The sequence below is a fragment of the Phalacrocorax aristotelis genome, chromosome 14 (assembly GCF_949628215.1).
Source record: "Phalacrocorax aristotelis chromosome 14, bGulAri2.1, whole genome shotgun sequence".
NCBI lineage: Eukaryota > Metazoa > Chordata > Aves > Suliformes > Phalacrocoracidae > Phalacrocorax > Phalacrocorax aristotelis.
In genome coordinates this window covers 15452250-15470208 of record NC_134289.1, presented here as the reverse complement: position 1 = coordinate 15470208, position 17959 = coordinate 15452250, and the positions used below count along the sequence as shown (strand labels likewise).

Here is a 17959-nt window from a genome sequence, read left to right as displayed (position 1 = left end):
AGGATATTTAAAATTGGCATTTGCCTACTTTTTAGGAGTTTACTCAGCAGCTTAAATGCCTCTTTTAATACCGACTTTAAATGAAATTTCCACTTTTTTTTTTGTTAGCTAGATGTTTTTATAGTCAGCTGTAAGTACATCCCCAACAGATACCAGCAGCGAGCTTTACCTCGTGAACCAAAGCACAGAGAAGTAGGAAATGCGTTTGAGCGGCCTCCCTTTAACAAATGATTCCTACCAGTACGATCTCACAGACTTCAGTAGACGTTTGAATTAGTATCATTAGATCAGAATAACGCTGATATTTCTAACTTTATATCCCCATTTTAAACCACATAGGCTGGAAAAAAAAGCAGTAATGAAGTCTGTGTGGTCTCCAGCACCCCTCATTAACGTGTAAGATACAATTCCTTTACATATTCTGTATTTTTAAATGTGCATTAACTATTTAAGTTGTTTAACTTGAAATTAGTCCAAAACTACTCTAAACGTGGGTGCAAACTGATTGGTGAATGTAAAGGCGGCGTGTATTTCCTTAATGCCTCTTCAGAGTTCAGAATCGAAACTTTACAAATAAATACGCATTATAATAATCGATACACATTATATCGTGGATAGTTTGGAAGCAGTAGCTGGATTCTATCCTGCTCCACAGTTCACCGGTATTATTAATTTAATTCTGATTCCTTAGTCTTTAGCCTTCACAGTGACTGGAATTAAAAGGGAATGGCAGGAAGAGGAGGATATTAACTGACCAAATCTGATATTGACACCATTTTTGTGACAGCAGAGAATCTTGTGACACCATCTGTTGGATCAGTTTACAGAAAAAAGCCAAGGGCTAACACTAAAACTGCATTTACAGTAACAAAGACCTACAGCCTGAATTAATGAGAAGTGAAGGCAGTCTTTCCATTCTATAGCTATTTTCCGAATTATTCCGTTTAGGTTACATCCATCTTGGATTTATTTATTTTAACAGCTGAAATGTAATTATTAAGAACTGGTAGAATCATAATTTTTCATTCTGATAAAAACATACAAACTAACTTTGCTCTGTAACATACAGAGCACTCTCTTCCGTACTTGCACTGAGGGCTTGTTTCCCTCCCGCCTACATCTTTGTGGGACGTTTATAGATGTGACCACCCAAGACCACTTGGAGGCTTGGAGGCCTTTATTTGTTTCTCCTGGAGCTCATGTTTCTACATATTGGGCACAAGTGAATGATAATGATATATAGGGGGAAAAGGACCTCTGAACTGTGGTTTCAGTGGTTGTCCCTAGCAAAATCAGTAGGAGCTTTGCGCTGATTTCAAAAGCGTCAGCATTTTGCCGACTTCCATGCACGAGTATGGCAGGACTCTGAATGGAAATGCTATGGCAATGTTCCTGATAAAGTAAGGCCAGCCTACAGGAAGTTTTTTATGAAAACAGCTAGATATTATGTAGATAGAGTAATGGTATTTTTTTTCAGAGGTTTTTGGGGTATAAATACATAAATAATGTCATAAAGAACTACTGTCATTCAGTCAGGGAAGTCACAACATTGGAACTGGCTACATACAGTGCACTACAGTGAATGTTCGATATATAACACAGCTAATACATTTGATGGCAGCTGAAATTCATCCGATGAGGATGACGAGGAACCGAACGCTGCAGCAAATATCTTCTAATAAGGTCTCACAGGGCTCTGTTTTCATAGACACAGTAAAGGGAAAATCTAAGTCCTCAGGCCTACAAGTAGACAAAAGTGAAAAAGCCTAAGATCAAAGTCAATACACATCTGTCCAGCTGGTGTCCTAAATAACAAAAGTATCAATAATATGGCTTTGGACTTACAGGCAAGATTGAAACCTTGGGGAAGTTATGCAGTGTCTCCCATTCCCTTCTCAGGTATTCAAGTGAACCCACAAACACAATGTGCTTGAGTTCATGGTAGTGAAAGTTGCTGGCTCGTAATGGCATCACTAAATTTCTTAATCCAATCAAAGCAGATTTAACATCCCCAAATATGCAAACGACTACATGCCCACTTAAAACTGTCATCGCTGCTTCACTTCGAGTCTAAAAAAAACAAAAAACAAAAAACAAAACAAAACAAAAAGACAAGGGAGAAATGAAACAAAGGGAAGCTTAAATCATATCTTGAGTTTTAAACCAGGAAAAACACAACTGTCAATATTGTTCATGCACAAAGAAGCGGTTGGATAATAGCTGTTCATTTTACCCTTATTTATCCTTCATTAAACGTGCTCAGCATAAGACAATTTCGTTCTTGTTTGCAAATCCTTCAGTGTTTGGGAAGACGTCGTACTGGACCGTGTTCTGGTCCCGTCTATGTTTCTACGCATGTGGATTAAGACTCCAGTTACAATCAAAGTACTCCCGGTTTAGCTAAGAACAGAGTTTGACCTACTCTGCATTAAGCCATTAGAAGGATTATAGAAAAGAGAACAAAACCATGCCTTAGCTGACAAATCACTAGTAGTTTGTTGGGGGCTTTTTTAGGGCCAATTTGAAAAGGAAATGGCTAATGGTCTTAGTAGGGCTTTGTGGTATTACACGTGTCTTGTGAATTGAGGACCATATTCTCTCAGAGTCAAAGTTCTTACTTTAGGACAAGCTGCTACTACCCTGAGAAGCAATCAAAGGACACCCCGCACTGCTCCGCTTTACAATGCATGCCTACCACACTCCACAGAACTTCTCTCAGTAAGAAAAAACTAGTGTGCAATATTGTGATTAATACTAACTTTCCAGGCCCACTGGACTTCCTGACTTGTTGAATAGATGGAAGGAAAAAAGTCTCATGGAGAACATTTGAATGATGTTCAGAATTATCTTCTTGTCTCAGTGACAAGAATAAATTTTTGCACTAATTTAATCAGTGGTAATGTCAGTTGAGCAGGCAACTCAAACACCAAGATGATTAAATAAAGTCATTAGGAAAAAATGACCTTCATTTCTGGAGCCAGTCTTAGCATTACTGCACTCCATCAAGTAGCTGCAGATCCACTGATATCACATTGCCAAGAAGTTGTACAGTCAGTACCATCACACAGAAGTTTTGCTGATGAATGAAACTAAGATAATGGTGGACTGCAGATTTTTCCCCTCGCTTATCCATAGTATACGTCCTTTTCCTAAATTATGGAAGCATAAGAATGTGCAGTACAGATTGGAATATGCAGCAGAGGTGTTCGCTACGTAAGAAGAACGGGAGCTCTGCTTAGAAGTTTCTTCATCAGTTAAATACATGAGCTTTCAATTTCTCTGGGGCATTTACACTGATTTTCATAAAACTCTACCGAGAGAGTGGTCTTGGCCGCTTGAGCGAATGCTCAAGTGAAGCACATAAGTCGTCCCACGCCTCTCCCTGTGGGTCTGGAATACTCAGATGTGACAAGGCAGAGACAAAGTCTTGAAAGGAGCGATATAAAAAGTGTCTCTCTATGGTCATTGATCTGTATGTAGCCACGTACATTTGACTGCGTGTCAAAAAAAGTTGTTATTATCTGATACTGCTGGAATCTCACAGAGCCAACACGGACCTTGGGCAGAGAAATGAATTCTTTTCTGATTGAGGCATCATCAAGTATCAATTAGACGACAACCTGGGAAATCCCATCATCTTCAAATTATGTACTAATTTGTAGTTGTGTAGTCTCTAAGGACAGCGTTAAATTTGCATGGATATGAATGTAGACATAAATTGTGGACTGGAAAAGGTGTAGGGAAGCATTTTTCCAGCAGTGCCTTTATTGGTGATGACGCATGAAGCAGAAAGAAGCTGGCCAGACTTACAGATTCACAGGCTAGAAGGGGATAAAGCCGGCATGGCATCACCACGAGATGACAAACGAGGCACTCCACAGCGCCATTTTTGGAGAAACACTTTTCAAAGTGGGACAACAAGTAAAGGCTGCCTGCTCAAACGTGTTTAGAGCACGCAGGCGGATTCCTAGCTCTATTACAAAGTATGGCACGGCAGGGCTGCCGCTCCGTGCCTGCTGTATGCGTAGAAATGCATACTACCCAAAGTGTTCAGCCAAACTCCATCCCACAGCTCAGAATTTGGAATTTACTTGCTTGACTGTTTAAACACCGATGCTGCAATTCCAGACAAAGACACAGTTATTACAGAAACCCCCTGAGGAAAAGTGGAGACAAGCTTTTAACCCCTGATTGCTCAGATAAAGCGGGGCTGTCACCATCGTCGGCTACGCCACGCCACAGCGCAGGAAAATCGAATTGAGCAGGCTCAGGAAAAGCTTTATGAAGTGCGACAAAGTGAAGATCCACCAGGGAGCTCATTTCAAATATCATCAGTTTTGTGTATGAGAGCTGGAGTTAGTTACTTGTTACTCTTAGGTACGAGTACATGAACACAAGTGGCACAAACTTTCACCGAGCAAAATAGACTGTGATAGGCCTTCTAATTATTTTTAATGACTTGAGTCAGCTTGATGGTTTCCCCCGTTAAACAAACGAAACAAACATAGACTAGGCTCACTGCAACATGCTAGAAAGGCAGAGTAGTAGTACTACTTACTCTGGCCTATTTGGGCATCTTGAAATGTTGGAAATTGAGAGAGAAGTTCTAAGAGAGCAAAATTCACATAAATAAATAAGAGATAATGCAAAGCAACATGTGCCTGTATTAGAATCACTACTGCCTTGTATAAAGAGATAAATGGGGTGTGTCAACATTTAAATATTTCCAACCTTAATTCTCTAAAGATTTAAATTCAATACGCAAATTTCAGCGTATGAAAAATAAATTCTCTAATTCGGACCAATTTTTATTGTTGCACTCGGCATACAGATTTATATGATCGTAATTCTTTAACCACACTGCTAGCTCTGATTTCACCACACTGTGTTTCTGATTTTGATACACCGGATTTAATGACAGTAGAGATTAATTTATTAATCCATTAGGCATCAGTTCTACGGTTCAGATAACACCTTTTCAAACACAACTTATCATCAATACCTACCAAAATGACCTTTTCGATGTCCTTGGCTGGACACCAATGAAACATCCCTGTAGAGTCATATTTTTTCACATTGGCATCCATATTGTCAATCTGCTCGTTGCCAGGAATTAACAAGGGGTCATGCCTGGGGAAAAACAAGTTGAGGACAACGTAAGTGGAAAATATTATGAATTATGGATGGCAAGATATCCCAAGAGCTGTGTACAAAGGGGGATAAAAGTAAAAAAATGAAATGTATTTACACTTTACCACGCTTTCAGTGCAGGCACACCTAAACAAAAGCTGAGGAGGAAAAAATTTTTAAATTTTGGGGGCAGTTTTGAAGATTTGCCATACTCTTTCTACACCAATAACCATTTCATTTAAAACAGGGCTTTCTGACACCATCACGTCCATAGAAGTTGTTTTTCCTTCCAGTCCCACCCCTCCAAAATAAATATGGGAGCTGCTATTAGCATCTGCAATGAAGTAGAAGGGATGGGCACAGAGCCCCATGCTGACTGACTGGCATAAGTATGGAAAGCCAATTACCTGCTTTCACCACATACAACTTCTGACGTGATGCTCTTCGCAGTAAAAGCTTTAACAGGCTGCACTTTAAATATTTTAGCAATTTGCCCAATCTTATTTTGCTTTCCCAAACTGAAGCCCTTTAAAGATTCAACAGTATGTCATTTTAGAGCAGACTGACTAACAAATGCCCACATCTGGAATACATGATTTTAATACCAAACAACAATGTCCATTTTCCCAGACAACTCTACCTGTGATAACCTTCTAAGTGGTTTTGCAGTAAGATTTTAAAGCACAAGGCTTCTCAAAGGAGAAGCAAATAAAAGACATGTTTATAAACTTGCTCTCCAGCAATAGTTACATCTAAGCCCAGACACATGCAGTTCTTTAATTCATATGCTAAAATCAATCATTAAGCTAAGTACTAAGTGACTCCAACGCTCCCAGAGGCTAGTGCGGACCCCTAAGTGCTTGCATTATACAATAGTACTATAAGGACGACCGCGTTTACAAGGCACAGGGTAAACTGACCCTAAAATCTTAAATTCAAGGAGGGAACAGAGTTTTGGCTGGCAAAACGACAGTCTTTACTTAAGGTTTTTGTCATGAACGCTTCCAATATCCTGATACAGAATTGTAACACTTCAAAAAAGAAAATACTTGCAGTGTAGGAATATGCTAAATACTCTGAGACAGATGGCCAAACTTTAAAGCACTTTGTCTTTGAAGCCTGTTAAGGATATGCCCATATTGGCTGAACTCTCGAAACTGGAAAGTTTACTGCTTTTAAAGCCTATGGGCCAGCAGACAGTGGTAAGAACCCCTCTTCTGCATTGTCTGCTAAAGCAGACACTGACACTGTGCATGCTATAGGTTAATTTACCATGAATACAGGATGATGCTATATCATGCTTAAAACAGTTATGCTTGCAGGCCCAGAAAGGTATAATCTCTAATTCCGTCAAGGTGATTAATTTGCATAATTTTATTGCCACTGATTATATATCCATTGAAACCAGTGGAAAATTCTCATTCATTTCACTCAAACAGGGTCAACTCCATAGAAAGTGGCTTCCGAGAACTTGGAGAAACTCTTAATACAATGTTCCATTTAAACCAGAATCTTTTGATGCTTTAGGAAAAAGCAACGCACTGAATGGCAAAGGCATCAGACTCATCTGGAAAAAGAAACACCATGTTTTCAAAGTTTTTTCCATTCCCTCAACAGAGATACAGTTCAGTGCATCTCACTATCAGCCCACTAGCAGCAGAGGAGTCTCCGGGGGACTGTGGCAGTCTCTGACCCTACTCCAGGTTTAGTAATGAAAGGCCTGGCATAAGCGTACTCCTTCTGTGGGAAGCAGAGGTGGCTTCTTGGGGCAAAAGCTGTACCAAAAGGTTTTGTGCTGGCTTTTTTTTTTTGTCTTTTTTTTTTTTTTTTTTTTTTAATTTCTGGAAATACACCTAGGCTTTGCCTTCTGTTGCTCCATTCATCGGCCAGCTGCAGCCGCGGTGGTTTCAGCTGAGAGCCAACTGTGCTGCTGTCCGTCGGGCATTCCTTGCTGCTCAAAGTGGCATGTAGTTCAGACCACATTTAGTGGTACTCTGTCCTAGCTATTTTTATTGATGGAATGCCTTAGCTATGCGTTTCAAAGTAAGAAATCTTGCCAAAAGGTTAGGAATCTTCAGGAGCTTCCACTGAGACAAGTTTTTCTTTCTGTTTTGGATTTTTTCTCCCCCTCTAAAATTTCACAAGACATTTCTCCACCAGCCTGGGGTAGCACAGCACTGAAACGAAAGCAAAGTTCGCTGATCAAATCGCCTCCTTTTTATGTCAGAAATTAGATGCATATAGGAAGGAATTTTCCTTTTCCCTTCATCAGCGAAACGACAATAAATCAACTTGTAAAAAATGCCACATTCTAATTTTCTAATCAGCGTTTCTTTTCTGCTCTGAGATTTAAAACTAAATAGATCATCTGAAGCTTTCATACAAATGAGTATTTAGCAATACTCTAATCCCAGTCACAGAAATGATACAAATTGAAAGTAATCTTATAACAAAGCAGATGATAACAGATATCTGACATCAAATTACCGTCAACCGCCTTGAAGTCTGAGGCAATTTTGTGTGTGTGTGTGCGTATGTGCTTAAAGCCTAGCGTAGTTCTCTTTCGGGTGAGGGCCTTGCATCCTAAAAGGGAATGTTCAAAGTAGCTTGTGCCAAAAATTTGTTAGAATTTTACCCAAATGCTCTATTTTCTAGTTATCTTAGGTTTAAACAGAGGCGTGCTATGGAAGGGGCAAAGTACGTGAATCATCAGATATAACGCCCTATTGAAGTTTTAGGTAACAAATTGTGATTTTTTTTTTTTTTTTAAGTTTAAATTTTTTCTTTTTAAATCAATACATGCCCTTATTTGCAATATGACAAACTGTGTGGCTCCTCCACTTCGCTGCTTGGAGTAGAGCAAGTGGGAGCCTTAAAAGCAGCAAACAGGACGGGTCACACAACAGGAAAGTATGCTAACAGGTACTATTGTACAACTTTTACTCTAGAAGAATGGATTACTGCCTGAGAAGGAAACCATGGTAAGACTGGCCAAGCTTTGTGTTTCAGAATCCATGGCTTTTTACATATAAGTGTGCTTGTTAAATTTAAATCTTTGGGCTAAGCTATTATTTTAATCTCTCTTTAATCAGCGATTTTTTTTATTCCTAGTAAAGCGAACCCTAAAGATGTCTATGGAGATTGAAAACTGTTTACTACTGAAGCCCAACTTTGTCCTTAGATGGTAGAAGATACGCTGGTTTATGTTCTTAAAAACTGAATTAAGCTTTGGAATTTTTAAAATCAAAAAAACACGGTCATTTTATGAAGTAACACAGTAATAAAATAGTACTGTGACTTTGGACATATACACTCTTGTTAATCTGATGATCTGAACCCGTTTTGCGAATACTAAAAATTAATTAAGACAGACACACAGAGGCCAAGGCTGTCAAATCTGCCTAAGGGGGTTGGACACCCTCTCCCATTAAAATGCATTTTACACAAAGCATTGCAGTTGTTGCCCTTACAGCCAAATCACGGACTGAATGTTTCTAGAGCCCCTCTGCCCCCCTCACCCTTGAAGATGGCCCTGTCAAGCCATGCTTGAGTCACACTGGCAGGTTACTGTGGAAATGTTTGTATTTGTGCTGCAGCTATTATGTTCTCCAGGGCTGTAAAGTCATCTGCTTGAAAAATGCAAACGATAGGAAGAAAACCACTTCCTACCAATTAAAATCCACGGTATTTGTTTTAGTTGAGGTGTTGGCTTTTGTGGCTTGCAACGACCAGAGCATTTGGGCCTTCCAACCAGGAAAAGACAGGCACGCATAGCATGCACAGGAGAAGGGAACACAAGGTAATTTTCCCTCGTCCATAACCCCAGTTTAAAAATAGCTCCTCTGGTTCTTATGGCAGATATTACATACGCATGACTTCAAATGAAGAGCAAAACACCATCTTTTCAAGGTTTTGAAAAGCATATAATGCCACTTATGATCAATTAAACCTGAAAACGGCGCTAAATGCCATGCTACAGCTGCACTCCCAACAAGGCTGCCTGGAAGACAACAGCCTAAAGCAAAACCGTAAATCCCGCTTCCAGCAAACCTATTGCGAGGAAGTCAACACCACGTTTTAAAGAGCACTGCTTTCCCAGCACATATTTATCACTACTGCAAACCTATTTCCTTGCATTTTTTGAGTCTGGAACTTCTGAGTAATGACCGGGGATGGACAGAACTGAACAGACCATTCGGGGCCAAATGGCTGCCTCATTAACTGACTGTGGTTTGGCATTGCCTTGGATCCTCTCACCTTGTCTTAACCCTCTTGCTAGCGTTCACGTGCGATTCTGAGCAGTGAAGCGATATACCCCCACTGAGCTGCAGCGGACTTTGCACACCAGTAAAACCATGTCCTGGCTACTGCTTATTCTGCCCTACGAGAAAATTCCCATTATATAAAATCGATGGCAAAACACCCCAGGGAACAACACAACTCCTCTTTAACCTGAGTTCGTTAGAGTCTGCAACGATGCCTTTCTCGGGTAGATACGCTACATCTGGATTTTGCCCACAGAAGGATGTTGGGCAGGTTACTGCTTGAGGTTCGGGGTCTTGAAACTCACCTTGTGTGTGCGGGCCAGGAAATTTTGAGCGTTCCGACCTGCCTTTGGGTGCGGAGGTGTGTTTGCGAGTGTATGCCCACACGCACTTAATTTTCGGAGGAAGGAGTGGGTTTGCTGAAGGTGAGCTAGGAACTGGAGACACACTAGAGAATGTCTCACGCCTTTGAAATTTTTCCTACAACGACCTTAACAAATTGTGGCAATTAACATGCTGCTAGTGTTAGATGTATGCAGCCAGTGCAGGTGCTAATAATTGAAAAAGCATTTAGAGCTTTTACACCCTGGCTGAATATTTCATGATGTGCTGCATGTTCCACTATTTACTCAGTGGGCCTCTGTCACTTCAATCCTCTCTGACTGCTTTGACTGGTGCTATAAAGCTCAGCCGAGGGAGAGTGACGGCTTGTCACAGGCAAACTCCACCGGCTCCGGCAGCTCACTGGGACAAGCCGCGAAGGTTGTCACGACATTCTGATGGAATTCAGCAAATGTTTTGTGACTAATACACCCAACATTTGTCGGCTACCATTAGCCATTCCCTGTGACCCTCTGCAGTCCGTGTGGACGGCATTAGGTTGTAAGGAGAATTTGTTGCCACTAATGACGCTCTCCCACGGATCTTTCCTCTCCCAGGTTAATCAGCAATGGAATTTGTAAGGATCCAGCGCCCAGATGCATGGGGCTTTAGAGGAGAAAAACCAGTGCGACAAGGGAAAGAAAAATTGTCATATTCAGAAGCTATCCTAATATTGGCTGCAATCTCAGAGTGCCTGACTTTTTCTCTACATCTACAAAGAATATATCTAATACAGCGGTCGGTACCTAGTGCCCTACGCAAGCTTATGGCCTGAATTACAGTGCTAAGAATACTAACGATTCTCCTTCCTTCTCTCTCTCAGCCCAGATGTTGCTGACGGGGTTTTTTTTTATCCTCAGAAGTCTTACTGAAGAGTTCACGTTAATTTATCAAGACTACTAGGGCCACTGATGTAGAGCTGCTTGCTCTAAGAATCTTGCTCATTAAAGTAGCTGGATACCTCAGGACATGCTGAGAATACGCTTCTGAAGCGTGCATCCCCTCACATAGAAAAGTAACAAAATAGTTAACTTTTAGGCTTTTATATGAGCAATTTAATGAGGGGGAGACCAGGCACATGGCCAACGTATCTTCTGGTTTTAATATCTCCCATTTATATCTACGCAAGCTGCAGAACTAGCAAACTTTGAGGGGTAGGAGAATGTACCTGAAGAAATCACTTTTCATTTGTAAAAAAACATAAACCCATAGTTAAGCGGCATCATAAAATACAGGAGTGTTTTTGCCACTTAAATGAAGTGTGTAGCCTTTATACCTGATGATAAAAGCTACCACTTCTGCAAGTCAAAGTTTATAAGAATACATTATTTCCTTTAAACCCAGTTTAAACCTAAAGAATTTTTTCTTTCCATTGCCTTGATCTGAGTGGATCTTCTGTTACCCTGAACTTTATAAAAAAGCTTGTTGATTTTTTTCTGCTGGAAAATTCTCCTTTTCTTTCCTGACACTGCTTTCTCATCGCAAAAACACTTGTGCAAGATTTCACAGCACTCCAAAAAACCAAAAAATCTGATACTGATACTGATCTGATCCCGATCTGTTCTTATTCCCATGGTTTATAGCACAACTACCAACGGTGGCAAGTCAGAGGGCTAACGTATACTAGCCCCCATCGCTCAAACCTTGTTAAAACCAGGTCTAAGATAATATAGTGATTACTGAGCTACTCCTGTTGCTCACGTTGGTCATAGCGAACTTGTAAAACAGAATCAGGAAGTGAAATGTGCTATTAAATACCTGCTGCGTTGCAGCTTGGTTATCGTTGCATATTAGCACTGCGTAAAGTTAGCCTTGTAAAGCCTTAACAAAGGTAGTAAATTTTAGAGTACATGATGGAAACCTCCAAGGCTGAGGGACACTATTATGGTTAATGAGTGAGCTTTCACCTCTTCAAACCTTACCTTCCTGCCTGGTTTCGGGGAGTCATGGGAAATGACCGGACTGAACTTATTTTACCAGTTTTTGCAATGAGAAATGTTCCCCTCTGGACCTTCCACCGCTTGTTTGGTCCCTCTGAGAAAGCCCACAGCTGCAGCTCACGGAAGGGTAGCACTACAACGGCCGGGGCAATACAAATTCGTCCTGAGCGGCACTAGCAGAAACGCGCGCGTACGTCTGAGTGTACGTAGCTGGGTGGGCGGATGAGGGGACGAATGCGCCCAGCCATTGTTCATATACTTAGAATGTTGCATCCAACTTCAGGGAAGAAGGCAGGTGGTTTCCCCCTCAACTAAATAATCTCGTTAGGTTTCCAGAAACGGATGCCAAAAAGCTCACTTTTTTCCCCGTGTCACTTAGCTGGGTTCTTGACAGTCTCTGAGCAAGTTTTATGGTTTGGTTGGGAATTATTTTAGATCCTCGATCAAGAAAAATCCTCGGGCTTATGAAATTCTCCTTGGCAACGCACTGAAAACCCAGCGTCCTCTGATGCCTCTGATTCTTATGTGATCAGGGACACTAATGATAATGACCCTTTGCTGAGTATGCTACTTGTCTAGAGGCCTATGTCAACTACACCGCTACAGTCAGAGTGGACAGGGACAAACTATTTGTTTGCTCCTCAGGCCCCTTGGGCCCTGTCATATGCTATTTGTTCTTGCATTAAGAGGGAGTTTGACTCAGCTGGGCTGACATTTCCTTCAAGTCAGTGTATTCCACTCATGCAGTAGCAGCTACCAAAGCATTAAGTGAGGACTTGAGCCCCAGCAACAATCCTTTTAAGTGGCTTTTTTGATTCATATCCAGGGCTTTTCACATTTTTACTGGTCATTCTAGAATTCAAAATGACACTTTTTTTTTTTTTAACTAGCTTTGCTATTTGATATTCGGGTGACACAGCCTCCTCATATTTAACGTGGCCGTTCATCAATAACATGCATCAAAACCTGTGGCTGCGAGATGATGAACAGGTGACTTGGTATCACTGCATGACACCAGAGGCATCAAATGCTTCTACTTTTCTCTCTGTCTCATGAAGGAGGAGACCTCATATGTGATCACTCTGCTACTCACAGCTTTCCTTCCTTTTCCTTCCGCTTCCTATTTTCACTTTACTTTTTATTGGAACAGGATTTCCTTGTGTTCCCATCTCCACAGGAGACGCATCCGTTTTTTCCTGTTGGAGTTTAAGTTATTTTTAAACAGCCATGTTCTTGCGGGTTTAATGGGAGAGACTTCTGTTGATGTACAAAAGGCAGAAATAACCATGACAATGCAGAGTGTTTTTCTAGTCAATTTGCATTTGTAGCTTTAGTCGGAGTTTGAAGGATTTGTTTCTGATTGATTAGATTTTTCCAGTATTGCATCAGTGTGATTGTGCTCGTGGCATCTGATGCGATGCAGAATTCTGTTAGGACAGTGGCTTTCTAAACGTGAATCTAGACCATTTGTGATGTACATAATGTACGGCCGCGTGCCCACCATCTATTTAATTCAGTTAGTAATTTATTGGCATTTAGGGACAATAATGTCAAAAAGATGACACTGAAAAGATGTCTTCAATCTGTCTACCTGGATCATATTTGGTAATTCAGCTTTCTCCTTACGTGTGAGTAAATCTCAAAAATGTCCACTTTCTGACCAGGTCTAAATAAGCACCTGTCAGACCTCTTGTCACAGTGTCCCAGGGAACCCCTGTGATAGAGCTTCTGTCCTCTCTTCTCCTCCAGTGACAGCAGAAGTCATGAAGTTTTATCTCATGGCATAACACCCTCTTCCCCAATTCGCCCCAGCCACTGCGGAGATGTAAAACCTACGCGGCACCTTCAACATTACCTTAACTGTAGGGCTGCCCAGAAAGTGAGTCTAAAGTCAAAACTCTGATTACAGTTTATAAATTAAATTTTCACATATCCCTCCTTTACACGCTGCAGACTTCTTGTCCTCCAGGCCCCTCTAGGTCTGGGACTATAGCTGAGGAAAGGTCTGCAGAGTAGCCAGCCGTTTCTGTGGGAGGGACGGGGGCGAAGGTGGCTTTGAAAAGGAGCTTTTAAAGTAAATTTAGGAAAAAATATTGCAAAAGATGAATATCAGCTACAGACATGACAGTGCGTTACCTGATTTACCTGTTGTGTACTTTTAGCTGACGCACACTAAAGATTTCTGGGCAGGAAAGCAAGTACCTGTCACTTTAGGTAATTTATGAGGTTACAAAACAGCAGATAATACAGCCCACCTTTGTTTATTGGAAAGGAGAAAAGCATTTGGCCATTACCCACAAAGCTTCACCGAGTCCTCTTCTGATTCAACCCACTTTCTCTTATTTAGCACCTTGAATCAAAGCTAAGTCAGTGTAGATAACGGGTAAGACAAAGAGACGGCCGGGTCTGGGGAGAGGCTGAGGGTGCCAACACAGGGCCGGCGAATAAATTTAGCAGCAAGGGAGAAGAGGAAGAAAACAATGTCTGGGTTGGGAAGCCTGGCAAGTTCTCCGCTCGCTGCTCGACCTGTATTTAGCAATTCTGATGTGCTACCGAGCAGACAGCTCAGGCTCAGGATGACTACTCTCCCTCAGTCCCTCTTCAGCAGGCAATGAAAGCAGGCTCCACTTTGAAAATCTTCCCCCATCATGCAAACTGACACAGGCATGCTTTTCAAAAACCCACAGCCAATCTGTTGATCATTACTTATTTACAAAGGCCTTCGGGCAGAAAGTCCTGTAAAAACCATACTTGATACGGTATACACTAGCTTTTTCTGCTTGTGGAAAAAAGTACCCCTAAGGCTACCTCAAACCATCACTTTCTATTGCACATAAAATGTACCGTGTAACACTAAAGTATTTAATATATATGGTATAATATATCTACAGGAAAGGCATTTGTGTAGAAGTATGTTACCCTGTATTTGGTAATTTGATGTTTTGCTGAAGGCTATGACTTGAAAAAGCCTGCACCTAGTACAGAGGACCTGTCATCTCAGTACCCAAGAGCCAATAGAATAAAGAAGTACCCTTAAGCAGCAAAACTTTGACACAGCTTTGAAGCATATGAAAACAGTATAACTCCCCAGAATTATTATTACTCAAGATCAAAGAAATGAGGCATACTTTACATAGCAAACAGGGACAGTGTGCTCAGCTCCAAATGGTGCAGCTCTTTCTATCTCTCTCGCTCCCTCTCTTTCTTTTTATTTCTGCTTCCCCAAAATTAGGATTTGGGGATGGGGCTGGTGGGAAGGTGGGGGAATCTCCCACATTTTTAAAACTTTAAGTGGTTTAAACTACTAGTACCAGGTAAGAAGACTGTCCATAGGGAAGTAAATTGAAAATGATGCTGGCATGACAACTGGCACCATAAAAATGAGAAGCTTGCCAGTATGTTCATATTATTCTTCCTCATAAACTGTAAACAAGCATGTAAATCAGTGTCATATGGGCAAGGCTGAGCTAGCAGGAAGGCAGAGAACTTTTAATGATACATTTAACAGAAATAGATGGTCAATAGGGAAAAAAAAAGCCCCAGCTGGGTGCATTTTCCTCTGTGAATCAATCTCACTTTCCGTTCTGTAGCCTAAACAGATGAAACCTACTTGTAGAAGTTACGTCCGTGAATATGCCCTATATTACAGTAACAATAAACAAATATGGGTGCTTCTGTAACCGGCCAAAGAAAATTTCCAGTCCACTGACCGAGATACAGAGAGGAATGTTACCCAGCTGTACCCAGAAGTATAAAGGAACAAAATAATTGTCAACAACAAAAGTCATGAATGATTTTATATAGAGAGAAAACTGTACATTCGTATTGTTTTCACTTAACCTATGTGACTGCAGAGCAGTTGCTGTTCCACATACACCCAAACTGGATGAATGTGCCTGTTTATAGATGCAAACAGGTTTACACTGTTCTGTATATATGCAGTGGAGAAAATCTCGGCTATCATACGGAGCTCTGGCCCCAATGAGGGACAGAGGTTCTACCCTGGCGACTTTCGATATGCAAAACCAGAGCAGAAACGGTCTCCTTGTAGAAAACTCTGCATCTCCTATCTGATCCTGTCCTGACCGACTTGAGCAAGCAAAAGGTGAAGCACAGGGAGACAGAAAGCAGATGCCATATTACTTTAATAGATTCCAATTCCGTGTTGCTGTTCTAGTTTCAACAAACCTCTTAGAGGTAATTTGTCCTACGGAAGGAAACCACGTAGTTATACAGAGGCCTACTGGTGTAAAATAACGTACACATAGCAACGGGGGAAAAATATCGCTAACAAGATGATGTTTTCATCACCCACTTTTAGAGTATATAATACCCTCTTAAAAAAAAAAATCCCTGTATTTCATAATTGATGTGCTTTTAGCCTGAGTAAAACCGCATTAGTTTTGAACTTCGCTTTGGCAAGTACATAGATTATTAGACTTTTTTATCAGTCTAAATCAATTAACAGAAATTTGATTTCAATCGACAGGATAAAAGGAAGGTAATATTCAGGTTCATTTTTGATTGTGATGATACATCTCACATATGGCCTTAAGTACAGAAAACAGTACTCAGAGGGAATCCAACAAAAAGAGAATTGCCTGAGGCAAACTAACCACACGAGTTCCCCTGATTGGTTAGTGCTATCATTAGTGCCACTGCTGTTTAAGAACTACACACGGACAGGACAGGGTGACAGCTAAGACTTTAAAGCCTATGTATTTTTCAAACAGCTTTTCAAACTGTTTTTCATGACAGAATTTTTTTCAGCTCTATCATTAACTGCTGACAAGCTGACAGAATAAATACTTCAGCCTTTCAGAAACCATCTAACAATCCTTTTTTTTTTTCCACCCCCCTCCCCTTATTTTTGATGTGGGGGGAGGAGAAGAGGAAGGAAGGAAGAAAGGAGATGAAGATGTGAGCTTCTTACAGCCTTACCTCATCAGTTTGGGTGAGGAGTTGGGTGAATTTCGCATGCCTCCGTTTCGCTGCTTTTTTTTTGGTGATAGTGTCGACGGCTGCTCATCTTCAACTGGAAATAATAGGAACTCATGAGATTAAGTACTGCTCTAAGCGCGATCTGAAATACAAGTGAAGTAGCAAAGAACACACACTCTATGTCCATTCACGCACTGATACTTCATTGCTAACATAGGCCCAACAGTAATAAAAATCAAATACATGTTAGTCGAAGAGATTGGTTTGAAGGAGAAGCAGGGAAGAATACCAGGGTTTTGAACACAGGCGTTCAAATTGGTTCATACTTCAAAAACAAAGGGCTGGGGGAACCACATTCGGGTTATTCTTAGAGTTATTTTCAGTTAATCTGCGCTACAGAAAAGTAGAATTAGTGCTCGGCTATATTCCCCGAAAGATGAAGTACTATTTGCAATACCAACACAACAGCTGCCAGCCTGCTTTTGCTAATGAACTAGACACCAGTTGGTTCTTGCTCCTCACATGCCAAACAACAGAGTCTTCACGAAGAGATGTAAAATATTCAATGCCTTGATGTTCAATGATTCAGTTAGTCGGGAACGAGAACGCAGCCTGCCACTGTGCACAGATCTCCAGCACAAGTCAGACCTCATCGCTCTACCCTTCTCACAAAAGGGAGTTTTAACAGGAGTAAACAGAATGAGGTTGAATGGAAGTGGGGAGACAATACCTGCGTAACAGAGGATGCGTGTGTTATGCAATCTTTTAATGAGGATGAGGTGCATTTTCAATGACAGATCAATTTCCAGATGTAAAAATCACTTAGGGTTTTGCCAATCGTAAGCTACTCTTGGATAACCTATGTCACAGGACGAGCTGCTCAAAAAAGGGCAGCTTCCTCGTAACTCATCTCTAAGAATTAACCACCATCTTTACTGTTTCGAGATTGTTACTGCACTTGGTAAGCTGCACGTAAGGTTTACATGTGCTAGAATTATGCCTGCTTTCTCAAATTCACACTAATGCTGAATTATTCTAATATAAAGAAGGAAAAATACACTTTTTTTTTCCATCTTATTGTTAACTGAAAAATGAACTAGAATATTATATAACTGATGCCTAGGAAGCTGTGCTGTTACTTTAAAGCTAAAAGGAAAGAGATTAGTAGTAGTAGTAGTAGCTATATTAAAAGAGCTTAATACACATTAGCAGTGCTCAAGCAGAGGCTGGAAAAAAAGAATTCTATTTGCAACAAGCTACATAGGAGCAACAACAAAACCTGGACACACGCCACGTGCCCTA

General features: G+C 40.9%; 1 protein-coding gene across 14 annotated transcripts in view; it reads right to left on the bottom strand.

Annotated features, from left to right (window-relative positions):
• The window catches only part of KCNMA1 (potassium calcium-activated channel subfamily M alpha 1), a 510997-nt gene that overhangs the window by 50739 nt on the left and 442299 nt on the right, over positions 1–17959 (bottom strand). For all 14 annotated transcript variants that reach the window (XM_075109777.1, XM_075109780.1, XM_075109788.1 and 11 more), the window contains 3 exons: positions 16658–16751; positions 5007–5130; positions 1846–2070 (listed from right to left, as the gene is read on the bottom strand). In XM_075109777.1, the coding sequence (XP_074965878.1) occupies positions 1846–2070; positions 5007–5130; positions 16658–16751 (443 nt within the window). The remainder of the gene's footprint in view (positions 1–1845; positions 2071–5006; positions 5131–16657; positions 16752–17959) is intronic.